The sequence below is a fragment of the Drosophila takahashii genome, chromosome 3R (genome assembly GCF_030179915.1).
Source record: "Drosophila takahashii strain IR98-3 E-12201 chromosome 3R, DtakHiC1v2, whole genome shotgun sequence".
In the NCBI taxonomy this organism is placed as follows: domain Eukaryota; kingdom Metazoa; phylum Arthropoda; class Insecta; order Diptera; family Drosophilidae; genus Drosophila; species Drosophila takahashii.
The window spans coordinates 6,852,433-6,868,833 of NC_091681.1; the positions used below are offsets into that span (position 1 = coordinate 6,852,433).

General features: G+C 42.4%; 3 protein-coding genes across 8 annotated transcripts in view; 1 reads left to right on the forward strand and 2 right to left on the reverse strand.

Moving 5' to 3' along the window:
- Positions 1 to 47: 47 nt before the first annotated feature.
- On the reverse strand, positions 48 to 1,217 carry Lipt2 (Lipoyl(octanoyl) transferase 2). 2 transcript variants are annotated; one of them, XM_017143204.3, is made up of 2 exons: positions 1,116 to 1,217; positions 48 to 1,066 (listed from the first exon to the last, which is right to left on the reverse strand). In XM_017143204.3, exon 2 carries the CDS (start codon positions 1,064 to 1,066, stop codon positions 347 to 349), a length of 720 nt encoding a protein of 239 aa, XP_016998693.2. In that variant the 5' UTR covers positions 1,116 to 1,217; the 3' UTR covers positions 48 to 346. The 2 variants fall into 2 exon arrangements, with proteins under 2 accessions (XP_016998693.2, XP_070073832.1); XM_070217731.1 differs by lacking the exon at positions 1,116 to 1,217 and having other exon boundaries at positions 48 to 922; positions 1,037 to 1,098.
- A 154-nt stretch (positions 1,218 to 1,371) lies between these two features.
- LOC108058462 (uncharacterized) lies at positions 1,372 to 5,307 on the forward strand. Its single transcript, XM_017143198.3, has 6 exons — positions 1,372 to 3,709; positions 3,773 to 3,926; positions 3,984 to 4,108; positions 4,165 to 4,267; positions 4,340 to 4,614; positions 4,682 to 5,307. Exons 1-6 carry the CDS (start codon positions 1,629 to 1,631, stop codon positions 4,785 to 4,787), a joined length of 2,844 nt encoding a protein of 947 aa, XP_016998687.2. The 5' UTR covers positions 1,372 to 1,628; the 3' UTR covers positions 4,788 to 5,307.
- Positions 5,308 to 5,420: 113 nt separating this feature from the next.
- The window catches only part of LOC108058465 (very long chain fatty acid elongase AAEL008004), a 32,246-nt gene continuing 21,265 nt past the window's right edge, over positions 5,421 to 16,401 (reverse strand). For 3 of the 5 annotated variants that reach the window (XM_070217730.1, XM_017143199.3, XM_017143200.3), the window contains exons 3-10: positions 14,777 to 14,859; positions 14,470 to 14,577; positions 13,406 to 13,489; positions 12,481 to 12,537; positions 12,293 to 12,398; positions 12,089 to 12,225; positions 11,878 to 12,033; positions 5,421 to 7,057 (exon numbers count right to left, since the gene is read on the reverse strand). In XM_070217730.1, coding sequence (XP_070073831.1) covers positions 6,746 to 7,057; positions 11,878 to 12,033; positions 12,089 to 12,225; positions 12,293 to 12,398; positions 12,481 to 12,537; positions 13,406 to 13,489; positions 14,470 to 14,577; positions 14,777 to 14,859 — 1,043 coding nt within the window. In that variant the 3' untranslated portion in view covers positions 5,421 to 6,745. Of the gene's footprint in view, positions 7,058 to 11,877; positions 12,034 to 12,088; positions 12,226 to 12,292; positions 12,399 to 12,480; positions 12,538 to 13,405; positions 13,490 to 14,223; positions 14,305 to 14,469; positions 14,578 to 14,776; positions 14,860 to 16,401 lie in introns of all 5 variants that reach the window. The other 2 variants (XM_017143202.3, XM_017143201.3) reach the window with 2 other exon arrangements.

The window sequence follows — 16,401 nt, forward strand, 5'->3', positions numbered from 1 at the left end:
GAATTTAATTTAACCATAGGAGGAATAGAAAAATTAATGTCAAAATAATACGAAATTAAACATATTGTAATTTGTAATTTAATAAAAATGATCTGAAAGGGTATATAGCTTCGTCTGGCCGAGGCTAGCTTCCTTCCTGCAATAAAAAGAAGACCTTTGGGAAGATTAATGTATATAACTTTTACACTGAAAGAAACTTTGGCGTAGAAACGGATGGCTAGATCGACTCGGCTGTTGACGGTGGTCATGAATTTGTAATAATATAATTCCTTCACTACGTTCATTATAAGCATTGCGCATAGCGCTCATTTCCGAGTTCTAAAATGTGCAATTAACATAAAAAACGTTATACAATTTCTGAACAGTTTTCCGCAACATAATTTTCTTTGGCTCTATCTTTATCCTCCAGGCGACATTCGAATACGCTGGCGAAGCTCCTCAGAAGAGCGCTACTGGCCTCCTGGACGGTGACGTGCCTATCCAGTTCCTTGCTAAGCGAGGTCACACCCTTGCCCATAATTCCGCACGGCACAATGTGTTCAAACCATTGCAGATCCGTGCAGCAATTGAGGCCAATTCCGTGAGTGGTGACGTAACGGGAGCCATGGATACCGATGGCACAGATCTTGTGGTCGCCCACCCATATGCCGGTATCCTTGGTGGTCGTGGTTCTGTGAATGCCAAGCTGACGGCACGTCTCGATAACCATCCGCTCCAGCGAGGCGACATACCAGCGCATGCTCGCTCTGAACTGGCGCAGGTGTAAAATGGGGTAGGCCACCAACTGGCCGGGACCGTGGAATGTGATCAGGCCGCCTCGATCCGTGCGATGGAAGTCTGCCCCCAGCTGGCGCAGTCGATGCTCATCCTCCGCCGTGTAGTCCTTCGTCCTCAGGCCGACTGTGTAGACGGGATCGTGCTCCTGTAAAACCAGGTAATTTCGGAACTCCGAGGGCGGATCGAGGATCTGGGTAGACTTAGCCAGGTGTTGCTGCAACTGCAGTCCCGCCAGGTAGCTAATGCGTCCGGCACGTACCACGGTCACCAGCGGTCGGCTTGAAGACATCTTTTGGTTGTTCAATAATAGTATCCATTCTGAATGGTTTAATATTTACCAAATATTAACCAGGGCTGCATAATCCCCTCGGGCTATCGATAAGCCTTCGATATTTTGACATCATTCACAGACTTGTTCCAATTTAAAAAAGGCCTGGATATTAGTTTAATCGCGATTTCCCACTAATTTAAAAACATAAATTTTAAATTAAAGAGTAAATGGATTATTTTGCCAGGCCGCAAACGTTTATCGATGATTTGTTTACGATTGCGACTCGCAAATGACATTCACGGGTGTTCGCAAAGATGGTTGTAATGTAGTGGCCCTCTTCTTCTTGCAACATTTGACGTTTGCAATAAGAAGATTAAAAGTCTTACACACGCACGCATCGGGTTTTATTTTGGGTTTGGCGTGGAAAAGTAGGCCCAAGCCAAGCCAGCAAGGACCACTCTTCGCTGGGACTGCAGCAGATTCGTGTTAGTTTCGCAGGCGGTGAACCCATGAGGCACGCATGATATTCCAATAGGAGAGGGGAGCTAGTGCGCAAAAAGCACAGGCTCCATCGCGGGACATGGCGACACGTCAGGACGACGAGATGGGAGGCGGCGGGGCCGAGCCAGCCCCCATTCGCGTCCTGCCACACACGGAGGAAGTGGCCAACTTCCTGGTCCACCAGCAGCACCAAAACCAAAACTACCTAATCCACCAGCAGCAGCACGGCCAGGCGCCTGGGCCCATGATGTGGCCACCTCCCCCGTTTCCGCCCCATCTCCAACAGCAGCAGCCACAGCCGCACTTGTACAACGAGTATCTGTACAACCTTACATATTCCGGGCAGCCAGGCCAGCCGGAAACCTACTCGGTGCTGCCCGTGGGACACGGAAACTTCCTCAAGGTGTACCACTGCCCGGAGAACCAGGTCAGCGAGTCCAGCGCTCCGCTCTTCACGCATATCAACATGGCCCCGCTGAACCACCATCAGCTGCAGCACCATCAGACCGCTCCGCCGACTCCGCCTCAGCCGACTCCGCTCTACGAACTGTTTGCCACGAATCCTCTGACCTTGCCGCAGGCCCAGCAACAAGAAGCCCAGCAGCGCCAGTCCCAGCAGACGCAGTCTCAGAGTCCTACTGCCCCCCAAGTCATTCACTCACCGAGCAGTGCCAATCTGCTCATCAACAACCTGGTTAACAACTGGTCACCGAACCTGACTGGCGGGACTTACATTCAATTCGGGGATGAGGCTAACGAAAATGACATCCACCAGGCTGACCCCCTGGCGACCCAGCAGCCGCAGCTTCCGAAGCAGGAGCCCCCGGAGCCCCCGTCGAAGTCCGTCAGTCCACTGCCAGTGGCCTCCAAAACTGTCAAGGCCCACAAAATGCCTTTGGGCACTGCCACCGTCTCACCAACTGCCATCAACAAGTCGTGCGTTGTTGTGCCTGGCCAGCCCGAGGGCAAGAAGCGCATCGTGGCCGAGGTAAAGCCCATGCCCATGTCGTACTCGGATGTCCTCAGCAAAGGAACGAAGTTGAGTGCTGCAGGGGCAGATATACGCGCGGGCAACGGAGTCGACTACAGTACACAACCGCAGCGGCGTCAGGGGAAGGAGGATGGAAATGGAAATCGTGAGATGCGCACGGCAAAGCGTTCACCTATGCACGATGCCAAGGAGATTGGTTCGGCACAGGCCAGTGTTGGTCATGCGCATGCCAGCCGAGGCAAGAAGCGTGGTCCGGCCAACCAGGCGGCGCCGCTCAAGGTGCAACACTCGCAGTCCCTCCAACAGACCACTCCTCAGACGCAGATCAAATCAAGCAAGGCCATTAATCAGGAAAAGAAGCGGCCACTTCAGCCGAAGAACTTAAACAGTAACATCCTTAAGTCTTCAGAGCAAAAGATAAGTTCCGCTTCTGTCCCCTCTAACAGCAGCTTGCCGAGTCACAGCAGTTCGACTCCGGCCACCAATTTCAGCTCCTTATCACGAAAGTCAGGCAGTAACAGGACCAATTCCTATGCCAGTCACTCGAATCACACTGGAGCCCACAGCAATTTGGGGAGCAGCAGTAACAATAGCACCTTCAATTACTCCAGCAATAACAATGTTAGTTCCTCTTCGTCCAAACGGTATTCCTCCTCGAATCTTAACTCGAATAGCACTTCTGGCTACTCCTACTCATCGAAGCGCAATCGAAGCAATGCCTACTCCTCATCAAACTCGCCCACCCATGCCAACGGTTTTTCCAGCAACCGCAACTATGAGTTGGCCAAGCGTATTCTGCATACCTGGTGGATCTACACCCTGAAACTGTTGACATGGCTGTTCTACTTGGTCTACGATATCGTTGTGCTGGGCTTCAGCATGGGCTTCGAGAGGATGACTTTGGCATACGAATCGGGATTGGCCTACGCGCGGCAGCTGCACAAGGAACTCAAGCAGAACTCTGGCAAGCCGAGCATTTGGTGGCGAAGTTACTGGCGTCGACTCGACACTCGATTTGCCAAGAACTCACGCTGGGCCGTATGGCGACGTTTTTACAAACGCAAACCCCCTGAACCCACATCTGAGCAGTTCAAAACTGGTCGCCTGCCACAAACAGGCGAAGAGGCAATGTACTCGCTGCTGAATTGCAAAGGAAAAGATGCATACAGGTAAGATCCGCTTGACGATCATTGAATGACCTGTCGTCCAGCAGTTTTCTATATTCGTTTCAGCATACTTGGTGTCCCACCAGATAGCTCCCAGGAGCAGATACGTAAGCATTACAAGAAAATAGCTGTTCTCGTACATCCAGACAAAAACAAACAGGCCGGTGCTGAGGAGGCGTTTAAAGTGCTGCAGCGCGCCTTTGAATTGATTGGAGAACCGGTAAGAAATTAGCTACTGAAATTATGGGTTATTGACTTAAATTGTATTTAAATGCAGGAGAATCGTCTAATTTATGACCAAAGCATCGCCGAGACACTGCACGCTGAGAAAGCGTGGACGGAGTTGCATGATCTGCTTTCCCAACTGCAAACCAAAATGGCTGAAGCAGCCAATACTATAAGGTGCGTATGTACCGATGTCCCAGGGAAGAGCTAACCTTTCTAACCGTCCTAAATAGGTGTAGCACCTGTGCCCAGCGCCATCCTCGCAAGCTAACAGAACGTCCCCATTATGCGGCGCGGGAGTGCGCATCCTGTAAAATACGACACTCCGCAAAAGATGTAAGTGTGCTGAGATCTGAAATGGACTTATGGATATATGTTTTTTGCTCTTTGGGTTTGTTTTCGTGATAGGGAGACATTTGGGCCGAAACCAGCATGATGGGCTTGCGGTGGAAATACTTGGCGCTAATGGACGGCAAAGTCTATGACATAACCGAGTGGGCCAACTGCCAAAAAGGAGCTCTTTCACATTTGGAACCAAACTCCCATATGGTGCAGTACCGCATAGTACGCGGTGCTCAGCAACAACAGCAGCAGCAGCAGCAACAACAACACCACCAGCAACCGCAGCAACAACATCACGACCGGGGTGCTCATCATCCAGGCGGGGGAGTTAGTGGTGTTAGGTAAGATGCGAATTTTCTTTTAGCAATTATGAATTATAAGAATTCAAAAATATATTCTGTCTTTCAGCGAGGCTACATTGCACGAGTTCTTAGACAATTTGTATAGCGGTCAGCATCCGGGGGCGCCCAACGCCTTTGCCGGAAATGCGCGTCGGCGAACGCGCCGTAACTAAGCATCGCGGGCATAGTCTTAAGTGTTTTAAAATCTCTAATCTACAGTTATAATCCACCCAATGTCGCCGTCGGCTGCTTGGTCCTTACTCACACACAAACAAAGCACGTTAGCAGCAGCTGTCCACTCATCTTCCTTACTTAAATCGCATTGACTTACTGCACGGCTATCCTCTAAGTTAGTCTTATGTTGTCAAGTTCAATGGCCATATTAACTTTTCCAAGCTGTGTTGTTGGATAATGATTTACAGAAGATCGTGACATTGTTTGACATGACACATTAAATTGTTGAATTACTACATACAATTTAGACTACTTCTATGTTTTAATCTTTTCTTTCTGTCTACATTTTATTGTCAGCTTATCACGCTTAGCTCTTAACAAAAATCTCTAGTTCTAAGTCCTAAGTTTACTATTCCCGTCAATTTCTAAGCGAATGCGACGGCACACATGTAAAATTTAACGCATCCAAATTAAACATACAATAATGTTAATAAAACAATATTTAATGCATAAATATAATTTTAGTTGTTGATCAATCTCTAAGTTGATGGAAGAGTCACTCAAACTAGGTAAGATCTCCTAATATGCGAAATTATCGATGGGTGGCTACCAATAAAATGAAAAATAAATAATTTTAGTTTTAGTGTTTTTATTGAAAAAATGCTCCACTCCATTTTCACCTAATTTTCTAGACAAGTTTGTATAATAATAATTACATAGGTAATGTTTACATACTGCTCCACAAAAATGGGTATTACGCATACAAAACGTATGGCAATTGCATACCTAGAATGTGGGACTTACAGTCTATTTTGTTTTTTTTTGATTCCAACAATTTAATGATTTTAATGCTCGGTTTCAAGTAGATCGATCTTATGGTTATTCCTATTTGTGTTTATTTGTTGAATTTAATATTGATGTTGGGTGGATGTTTTTGGGTAAGATGCAAAGTCATCTCGCATTTTCTGATTTAGTTTATCGGCATAATTTACTTTTAATAAATTAATGAAAATTTATGGGTTATTTAATAGCCTGCGATTTCTTCATTTCTTCGTACATTTTTTCTTTTGTATATTTTGAAATGTTTTACAAAATTTGCGGAATACTCGCGTATGAAGTTTTCCGTTCAACGTAGATAGTTTTCGGCTTTTTCTTTTTGAATGACTTTTATATTTTTAACAATTATTGTGCCTAATTTTAAACTACATTTGTTTTTGCTCTATACATTTACAAAACTGGCCGTTGGCTTCTGTTTTTTGTTTATTTTAATAATATATGTATACACACATATATAAATTTAATTTCTAGACTTAAATAGTTGAATTCCTTGCTCTTATACAAACTGAATGTAATAAGCATTCGCTTTAGTTTTGAATTTTGTATGCTGGGCTTCAGTTAATGTTATTGTTTAGTTGAAATCTTGATTCGCGTATGCTGGTTTTCGTTTTATACAATCCGCTCGGGTACTTATGGTAAGTAAGCTTTGTACAACTAAAGTAGTTTAAAGAAAAAGAAGCAACAAAACATATTTAAAGTAGTACGCTAGAAAAATGGGTGCATATGCATTCGCAATGCCTATACATTTGCATATGCCTCAATAGGTATGCGAGCATACTATTAGCATATTTTTATGTTCGGGTATGTGCATTTTGGGCTGAGGGAAAATGTACTTTGAAAACTGTGCAAAAGTACCGATTTCGCATTGTGGTAGTTTAAGTTCCGCCCTCCGCTACATGGGCTTACTAAACCTTTTTTCCCAAAAGTCCCTGAAGGTGTGTCCTTGCGTGGAAATTTGTATGTGAATGGTCTTTGATGTGTAGTAGTGAGTTGAAGTGAAGATGTGTGTGCCTGTGGAAATGACTCTTGGAGCTCCGCTCCTTCCCAGGAAGCTCCTGGCACTGCTGGCCCTCGCCGTGTCCTAAGCTCTGTGCTGGCGCCGCCCCTCCTTTTCCCGATATTATTTAGGCGTCTTCCGTTGTTTTAGCTCCTGGGAGGCGTCGTCCAGAAGCTTGGTGGCATATCCGTTCGTCAGGAGTCCTCCGTTTGCACCCTTCTGCGCACTGCCGTTGGCCAACTGCTTGTAGCCGTTGGCCTGGCCATTCGCATGGCCATTGGTCAGCGGGTTTATGCTCCCGTTGGCCTTTGATACAGGCGTCGCGGTTGCCGCTGCCTCCGTTGGCGGCGGCATGGAGAGGTCATCATGGGCGTTGATACTTTTACAGTATCCGTTGGGCCTGGCATGGCCGTTAGCCAGCGCTCCGTTCTTTTTCTAAAAGGGGAATGGAAAAGGCACAGTTATTAGTATTACTAATCATCCGTTAAAACAACAGAAATAATAGTTATACCCGTTACTCGTAGAGTAACAATCAGTTAAAATTTTGGCTTTAAATGTAACAAGAAAGGAAGCTAGCTTCGGCCAGCCGAAGCTTTTATACCCTTGCAGATCATTCCTATTAACTTACAAATCGCAAAAATTTTAAATTTCGTATTGTTTTGACATTAATTTTTCTATCCTTCCCTATGGCAGCTATATAATATAGTCATCCAATTTTTGTAAAATTCCAAAATTCCGAAATATTAAAAAAAACATATCCTAGAGTAGAAGAGAATACAATAAAAATCAACGGAGCTATAATTTGTTTCCAATAAATTTCCCATTAATTTTTCGATCGTTCCTATGGCAGCTATGTGATATAGTCGTCCGATTTTGATTAAATTAAAATTGAAATTCGGAAATATTTAAAAAGAGTCATATCCTAGAGTAGAAGAGAATACAATAAAAAGCAAAGAAGCTAGAATTTATTTCCCATTACTTTTCCATTAATTTTCCGACCGTTCCTATGGCAGCTATATGATATAGTGATCCGATTTTTAAAATATTTAATTCGAAATTCAGAAATATATAAAAAATAATATTACCAAGAGTAGAAGGTAATACTTAAAAAAACACCGAAGCTAGAATTTTTTAAAGTTTTTTTTTTCCGATCCTTCCTATGATATGGTTGTCCGATCCGGTCGGTTCCGACATATATACTACTTGCAATAGAAAGAAGACTTTTGCGAAAGTTTCGTCCCGATAGCTCAAAAACTGAGAGACTAGTTTGCGTAGAAACAGACAGACGGACAGACGGACGGACAGACGGACATGGCTAGATCGACTCGTCTTGTGATGCTGATCAAGAATATATATACTTTATGGGGTCGGAAACGTCTCCATCACTGCGTTGCAAACATCTGACTGAAATCATAATACCCTCTGCAGGGTATAAAAATAGTGACGATCGCACCTACATATCTCTAAAGATTATAAAATGAAAGACCGATTTTTAGGGGGATACAACCACAGCCCAATGGCCCAATTGCTTAAGTTTAATTATTTAAGTTTTTAAAATTCTTTTTAAGAATTTTTAACGAATTTATTTAGATTTCCTAAGTTATTGCGTTGCATTTTGTGGGAGCCTGCCGAGAGAGTGAAACCCAGAGAGCGGATGGCAAGAGAGCGACGGCCCAGAGAGCAGCAGCCAAGAAAACTGTCGAGTGGTAGTGGTAGTGCTGTGCGGAATGGGGAGGGGAAAAGGGCAATTTTAGTTAAAATTTGTTTTGAATTTTAAAAACTTAAACTGCTGCTCCGATCAATATGATTTTCGATCAATAACACTGTGCAGCATTTTTAATGCTTTTTAAATTTACCTCGATGGATGCTATATTTTTGGATTCGTTATGAATTCCGAAGTTAAACTGCGTTTTCCAAAAAGTTCATGGTTTGATTCGATGTTAAAGTTTTTTAAAAGATACACTCTTTATCTTTCGAACCCCATACTTAGAATAATTTTAGGATTTTCATTAAGGGAGAAACAAATTTTAGAAAACATAGTCAAAAACAAGAGAGAACGCTATAGTCGGGTTGGTGTCCCGACTATCTAATACCCGTCACTCAGCTAAAGGGAGTGCGAACGCTGTACTAAAAAGTGCGAGGGAGATAGATATATAAATTTTGATGGCGTATAACTTTTTAATGAATGGTCCGATTTGAAAAATGTCGACACAACAAAATTGCATTTATACTTCTCGGAAATCTTTAAAGATGTGGGCGCAGGACCCATTTTCAAATCGTAAGTGGGCGATTGTGGGTGTTAGAGGGGGCGTGGCGCTCGGCTGAAATAAACTTGCGCTGCGTAGGAAGCCAAAGAATATGTGTGGGATATCTCAACCTTCTAGCTTTTGTAGTTTCTGAGATCTCAGCGTTCATACAGACATACGTTCATACGGACAGACGGACAGACGGACATGGCTAGATCGACTCGGCTAGTGACCCTGATCAAGAATATATATACTTTATGGGGTCGGAAACGCTTCCTTCTAGCTGTTACATACTTTTGCACGAATCTAATATACCCTTTTACTCCACGAGTAACGGGTATAAACATAAAAGCATAAAGCTGCGGTCAAAATAGTAGTAGTATTTCCGCCCTGTGTTTTTAAAGGTTTGTTGTTGTAATTTTTCTTCTCCTGGTAATATTGATTGCATGGGATGTCAATCTTTTCGTGTGTGTACAAATGCTTTCGTTTCATTCAAAACATCAAATTTAAAAACAACGAATTCCATTTTAGAAACAGGTGTACAAATTAAAATTGCATTTATAACATTGTAACTGATAGAAGGTATAAAAATTCACTATTTTTACTTAGATCACATTCATTTATTATATATCCCTGCCAGTAGCCTTCTTTCTCTCTCTCTTGAAGGATCTTCCACAAAGATTGTTTACACAAAGGTTTTCAAAAAACGCGCAAATAAAACCAAATTTCCTAACTCCAAACTAATTTTAAGCGAACGAAGTCGCTCCGGGGATAGCTAGTAAAATATAAAAGATCTGATGTCAACTTTCGTGACGAAAATGATGGAGGCAAATATAGTGGGGATCGCACCTTTAACATATTAAATTAAATTTAATAAACATGCCAAGTCACGAAATCCTAGCACACCCCTTTATTGGTTACACGAATTATTTGCTGTTCTATGTAAATATGTATCTATATATGTATCTCCCCCCTTATACCAGGAAGATGGCAACCGCCTTCCTAATTTAATTACTTTTAATGCGTTTTTCTCGAAACCATGTTTTTCCCAGCTGACGATCGTGTATTTCAAAAAGGTAATGCCATCATCATGCTGCTTTTACGGAAATGTTTTTAATGAAATGGCCCACTATCTAAGGTTCAGACAGTTTCTAAAAAATTTCTCTTCAAAATAAGTTTGGTTTCATAAAAATCGGATCTATACAGGACCTGAACTCAATACGCAGCTGAACTCTTTTTTATACTTTTTATACCCTTGCAGAGGGTATTATAATTTCAGTCAGATGTTTGCAACGCAGTGAAGGAGACGTTTCCGACCACAAAAAGTAAATATATTCTTGATCAGCAGCAATAGCCGAGGCCATCTAGCCATGTCCGTCTGTCCGTTTCTATAAATCGATCTAAAAACCTAATCTAAAATCTATACATCTGATATACCTGAAACTGGACCCATCGAGAAGGAGCGTTTGAAGCTCTCAAAGAAGGCTAATTAAACGGTTAAAGTGTATTTGAACTGCAAAGGTATACAAACTTCGTAAGTAAATTCCAGTCTTGGTTTCAATCTAGCCTGAGAAAAAAATTTTTAGGACGCCATTTTTAAAGATACAAAAAATAAAAAAAATTGGTTACAATTATACACAGGGACCGTAATTATTATAAGCTTTATTTTAAACTTACACAATAATCATTATCTTTGATTAAAAAAATTCCAAAAATAATCATTACACAGGCCGACAAAATGTGACATGGGTCGGTGTCCAGGCCTGCCATCATTTAATTTCCATAAATGATGCTTTTCTAAGCATAAGTTGCCACTACGCCTATAGTCCATCAGCTCTGGTATTTGCAGTATCTTTAATTTAAGAAAATCGCAAATTTTCTTCGACTTTTGGGATATATCTTCAAAGTGGTCAACCAATTTTGGTATTCTTATTGGAATTAAGCTCATTAAGCTCGTTTTTCACCATAGCTCGCACCAACTGCTTGTTCCACGCCCCTTAATTCTGCACAACGCGAAATAAATAAAGTTGAATGGCGTAAAAGTTCTGTTTAAATTTGCCGTGACTATATTTAGCTGTACTTTGCACTTAAGTAAGCGTTGGCCGACTTTTTTTAAGGGAAGAAGCTCATCATTTCGATCAAAATATTATTTACTTGTATTAAACAAGTTGTAATGTTGGTAGCAGAAAATATTAGTTTTATTTAACCCGGTTAAATTAACCTGTTACCGAAACTTTTTGAATCGAAATTGAAACCCTAATCGAATTAGTTATATCGATGTACAAAAAAAACAAAAAGCCCTTCATCACCTTCTGATTGTTGTTCTAGTGGTGGTAAAAAGTTTATTAGTTTTGGTCATCTTATGTGGTACCCTTAACAGATTTAGTAGCCCCAGAGAGGTTCACCACGATAATTACGCAATGATGCTCGTCTTATCTGAATCTTTGTCCGCATGGCATTGTTTTTCTTTTGATGCCCCTGACTCTGAAGCTGTTGGTATTGTCTTCCCGCTTAACTTTCACTCGCGCGACGCGAAGCTCTGTGGCTGCTGGGTGCCGAAACAAAGCCGGTTAACGATATTTACCTCTGTTCAGTGCCGGAGCTGTGCTTCGAGCCCAACTCCCAAATTCCCAGAGACCTACTTGACGAAATCTTGTTAATGAATTTGGACCACAGCATCTCGCGCATTTGTAATCGGCTGGCCGCAAGGTGCAGTGCAGGCAATGATGATATAACCACGTTTGCCTCACAGCTTCGAACCGCGTCGTTTCGCTTAGGTATTCGTTTTTATTTTCATTAACACAGACCGGAATCTGGAACGCCTTAGGCAACGTGGGAAGCTTAAGCCCCGAATCTCAGATTGATAATAATGGAGCGGCCACTTTGCGGCCCCTTGCCGATGTCGGGCAGTGATAAAAAGGCCGTTAGGGCCACTAATGTGGGAAAGTGTTAGGAGGCTTTAGGAGCGTACTTAGGCGCACTTAGATCTCATTTCCGGGGCGTACTCACCATCATGCGGCTCCTGTAGGCTGCCTTGTAGAACTCGTTGAACAAGAAGAAAAACATCACGGCGTGCATGCCAATCCACCAGACGAACGCTTTCGGGTAGTTGCAGTCGATGAAAAGCAGCTGGAAGGCGTGCACCATGATCAGGATGAACTGGACCTGTGAAAGCGGGCTGTTAGCCAAAGACCAGGGTGAATTTCGCAAGGCAGCTCACCATCTGCAGGGTAGTCAGGTACTTCTTCCACCAGAGGTACTTCTGGTACTGTGGGCCCATGGCCGAGAACATGTAGTAGGTGTACATCACGATGTGGACGAAGGTGTTGAGCAAGCCGAAGAAGGTACTGTGGCCACCTGGATGGATAGAGGGAAACGGGTGATCAGGTCCTGGACGGGGACAAATCCTGTCACCGCAACTCACCTGGGGTGAACTTAACGCCGAACCAGACCGACATGGGCATGCAGCCGTGATGGATGACATGCAGCGTGGTAACCTGGCTGGTCTTCTTGCGCAACACGAAGAAAATCTGTGGCGACGCACAACAAGTTGATTTATGAATGCAATTACTGAGCGCAGACTTTCGGCCGCCGCTTTGATCTGTCACTCACCGTATCCATGAATTCTGTGAACTTCGAGAAGTAGTACCACCAGCAGGCATGAACCATCTGGTTTAGCGCATAGGTAACATGGGGGAGAAAAGGAGTTTATGTTAGTATGATTTTAGTGGTAGTGCTGTTCGAGTTGTTCATAGCATTCCTTGGGCGTTGCGCAACCCCATCCAATCCAAGAAATGGTGTACATCTACTTGGTGAAAACATTCAGCTTTTTATTATTTAATCCGTTTGAGAATGCCATTCATTACAGATGGAATAGGGCGTGCAGACGTGTCGGTTCAACCGACAACAGATCGCACCAAATTTTTCACGCACTCAGTCATGACTCTTTATGAGTGCTGTTAAAAGGTCCATTCAAACACATATGCAGACTCCTAGACCCATAAGGAAATAGTGATAGAGATCATTGGAGATTCAGGAGGGTTACAGATTGCTTTTTAAAAGTGTCAAACAGACTTAGGAGCAGGAGCAGGGGGTAGTAAACGTTCAATTGAAAGATTTGGTATTTAGTTGAGATAGACCGGATGGTTAGGTAACAGATATTCATATATCGAAGTCGGACATTTAAATTTCGGGAGTTTAGTTTATTGATAGTGGAAAATTATGCAGTTATGTACGGTTTACACATGCTAAAATCTGGGTTAGCATCCAAGAGGTTTCGATGTTAGCACTCGTTTTGTTTAGGACGTAAGCAATAGCCCTTAACCCCACCACATTGTAAATTAGAAGTTGTGACTTAATGAACCCTCTCCATGGGTACTACTAATTATGTACTTTATCTAAGAGAATATGTGCGTATATGATTATCTATTACTATTCGTGCACTCACACCACAATGGAAATTAAACGTAACCAGAATGCTTATCGTTATTTTGTTATCGTAATCGTTATCTTACTGCTCGTGGCGGTTAACACATACCCTTAACGTTCTAGGATTATTACTATAGTCGACTGGCTGACATCGGAAGCTATAATGTCCAGTTAGCCAACCGGAAATGCCTATCTGCAATTGTAGAGCACAAAAAGTCACTTATATATCTTCACACGGCTCTGAGTTTCTTGGATGATTCGTGAGAGGTTTCGAATTGGCATCGTCACCGGATCTTGGCTGAAAGACCTCTCTTTCTGCTCGACTTTTTGTGGAACGCGCGCTCAGCTGTCGGCTATTTACAAAGGTGCATGTTTGGCGCTGTGCGGTGTTAGTGTGAGTAAAACAGCACTTAGATGGTATCAACTTAGGCTTAAACGCGATATTACGATTAATTGAAGCGAAATTAATCACTGGTATTGTATGTAGCACTTGTGTTTTGGGCTAGCATTTATATACAAAACAGAACAGCAGCCTGCTCAAGACAGGCGACAGGCGACAGGCGAGGCCTGCACTGAGACGCGTTAGGGTACTTGATTGGGATTAGTCAAAGCCGGTCGCAAACATCTGGCGGTGACGTCTGGTGCCGCCGAGAGTTATTTGTATATACCATGGACAATACGTAGTTAATACAATGGGAAAGACTACAAGGCGAGGCGTGGCTGGTTAATACTCCAGAAAGCGTTGGCTAGGTCAGTGGTCAAATCAATAACAATACATTAGGATTAGATTAAGCAGAAGCCGCGCTGGATTGCCTTAATTGCAGATATAGAATGGTACGCGAATGACTGCGCTGAAGTGGTCGGGTCTTTATTCGTATCTGCACACACTTATAGGTACTCTAGCGCAATGCCGTTCGGGACACTTACTCTCCGGGATGTGGGACTATCTGTGTAGTCCACCGGCTGGCACCGGAAGCTGTACGAGCCCCACCAGCCGCCCATCAAGCACTAGAACAGAGACATTAGTTGCAAAAAATAGGTTAATTTAGAGTACGAAGCATCCTTGACGAGTCCGCAAGTCCACGGATCAGTCCAGCGACGATGCCACGCGGTGAATGAAGCTGCTGGGATGTGGGGAAGAGGGATGGGGTGGGATGGGATTGGAGTACCTACCTCGTAGAAGAGCCACGCGCTGAATACAACCTGTATGGCATTGTACATGACTAGTGTGTTCTGCAGATGCAGTGGCTTTCGATTTTCCATTAATCGGGGTCCTAGCACCTGTGGACAAGAGGTAATATCAGCATTTATGTAATCGTCTGCCTACTTTCAGGTATTGTTATCACGCGTTGATATGTCTTTCGTGTCGTAAACCGAACTATATGTATAGCTAGCCTACCTTCTTATCACTGTACGCGGCTACTTCAGAGGCCGAAATTGGCCGTTCAATATCTTAGATGGCTGGGAAATTGAAACTCACCTTGACCAGATAAACGTATGTGAGGCATACGGCCAGTGTGGGGAATGGGGATGACATCATAGGCCAGCCTTTTGTCCTGGAGTCTGTGCGAAAGGAACGTCATATAATTAGAGATGTTATTGCTGTTTCGCGGATGCTCTACTTTGACAAGAGCAGAAGTTACAAGCAAACATTAGATAGGCCAGCGGGATGCATGTATCTCACTCAAATCATTGCCATTGACCCTGTACTCGTCCGTTCCGTACTTTCACAGCTCGACAACAAACAAGATAGTATATAATAGCCATATGGACCTGCTGCCATACCCACCCCTTATACTTAAAATTGATAAAATGCTTTTTGCATTTCAATAAGAAATTAATAAGCAAATCCAGTCAAATTAAAAAAACGATTGGCATTCATTATATTTAATGTAATTATATATACGTATATATTATCAAACAAACATTATATACATTAAAAAAAAATTCCAAATAAAAAATGTGTGTCTACATAAATAATACATTTTTGTAAGAAAGGAACACAAAAGGTTGCAAAAAGACAGGTATTATTACGTAGCATTAGCTAACTAGCATTACCCCCTCTGACACTATGTGCAGCACCATGACCTACAGGACGAGGTTTATATACCGTTGCAGACAGCTTTACGATATAGAAATATACAGTAGAAGCAACGGTGATCAAAACTAAGAAATCTAATGAAAAAATTAAATTTTGAGTCATCGACCAAAAAGAAATTAAAAACAGAATTTTGGTTTTAGATGTATGGATGTAAATTTCAAGTTGGAATCGCCTATGATTTAAAAAAAAAAATTGTTGAGCTTGTACGATATGTACATCCGACTTACAGTAGCACCAAATTAACATCGTTTGTCTCTGCCGAGCTCCTGCGCTGGAATTACTTATAAAAGCATATTGATCTAACTGGCAGGGTTAACCTCTGATCTATTGAATATGCTCTGAGTGACTAGTTTGCTTATGCGGTTATTCCACTACATTGTTCGGCTCATTCATTAGAGCAATTTTTTCTCAGCCTATACGATTTTACATAGGTGCGAGCAAGACAGATGTATGTCAGCTGCAATGAGCAATAAATGAGTAAAATTGTAAAAACCGATGGGCAATTTTAGTATTTTTTTTTGGGATTTTAAAATACTTCCAAACGGTATTACCTGGACCGATGAGCAATGAGCAAAATTGAATCTAAAAAGTACAATTTTGCTGCTACTGTGAAATGGGATCAATAATAAAAATTGATTTGATTTTTTTTGGTTGAATTGCCAAACCTTTTGCGTCTAATAAGGCGCTATAAACAAATATGAACAATACAAAAATTATTTTAGTGGCCTAATTACTCCGTTGCCAACTAAAAATAACCAGTCAAAGTTATTTGAATTATAAAGTTTAAATTTAACGTCTAAATTTTAAGTGACCATGCCATCTTATCCAAACAAATCCCAAAAAAAACATATATATTTGTCCCTTTCTAAGCCTCCAATGAATGCTCTAATGAATGAGCCAAACAATGTAGTGGAATAACCGCATTAGAAACGGAAAATATATATTTTATAGAGTCAAACTAATTCCGGTAGAAAGAGAATCTCGGCACGTAAATAATATATTGG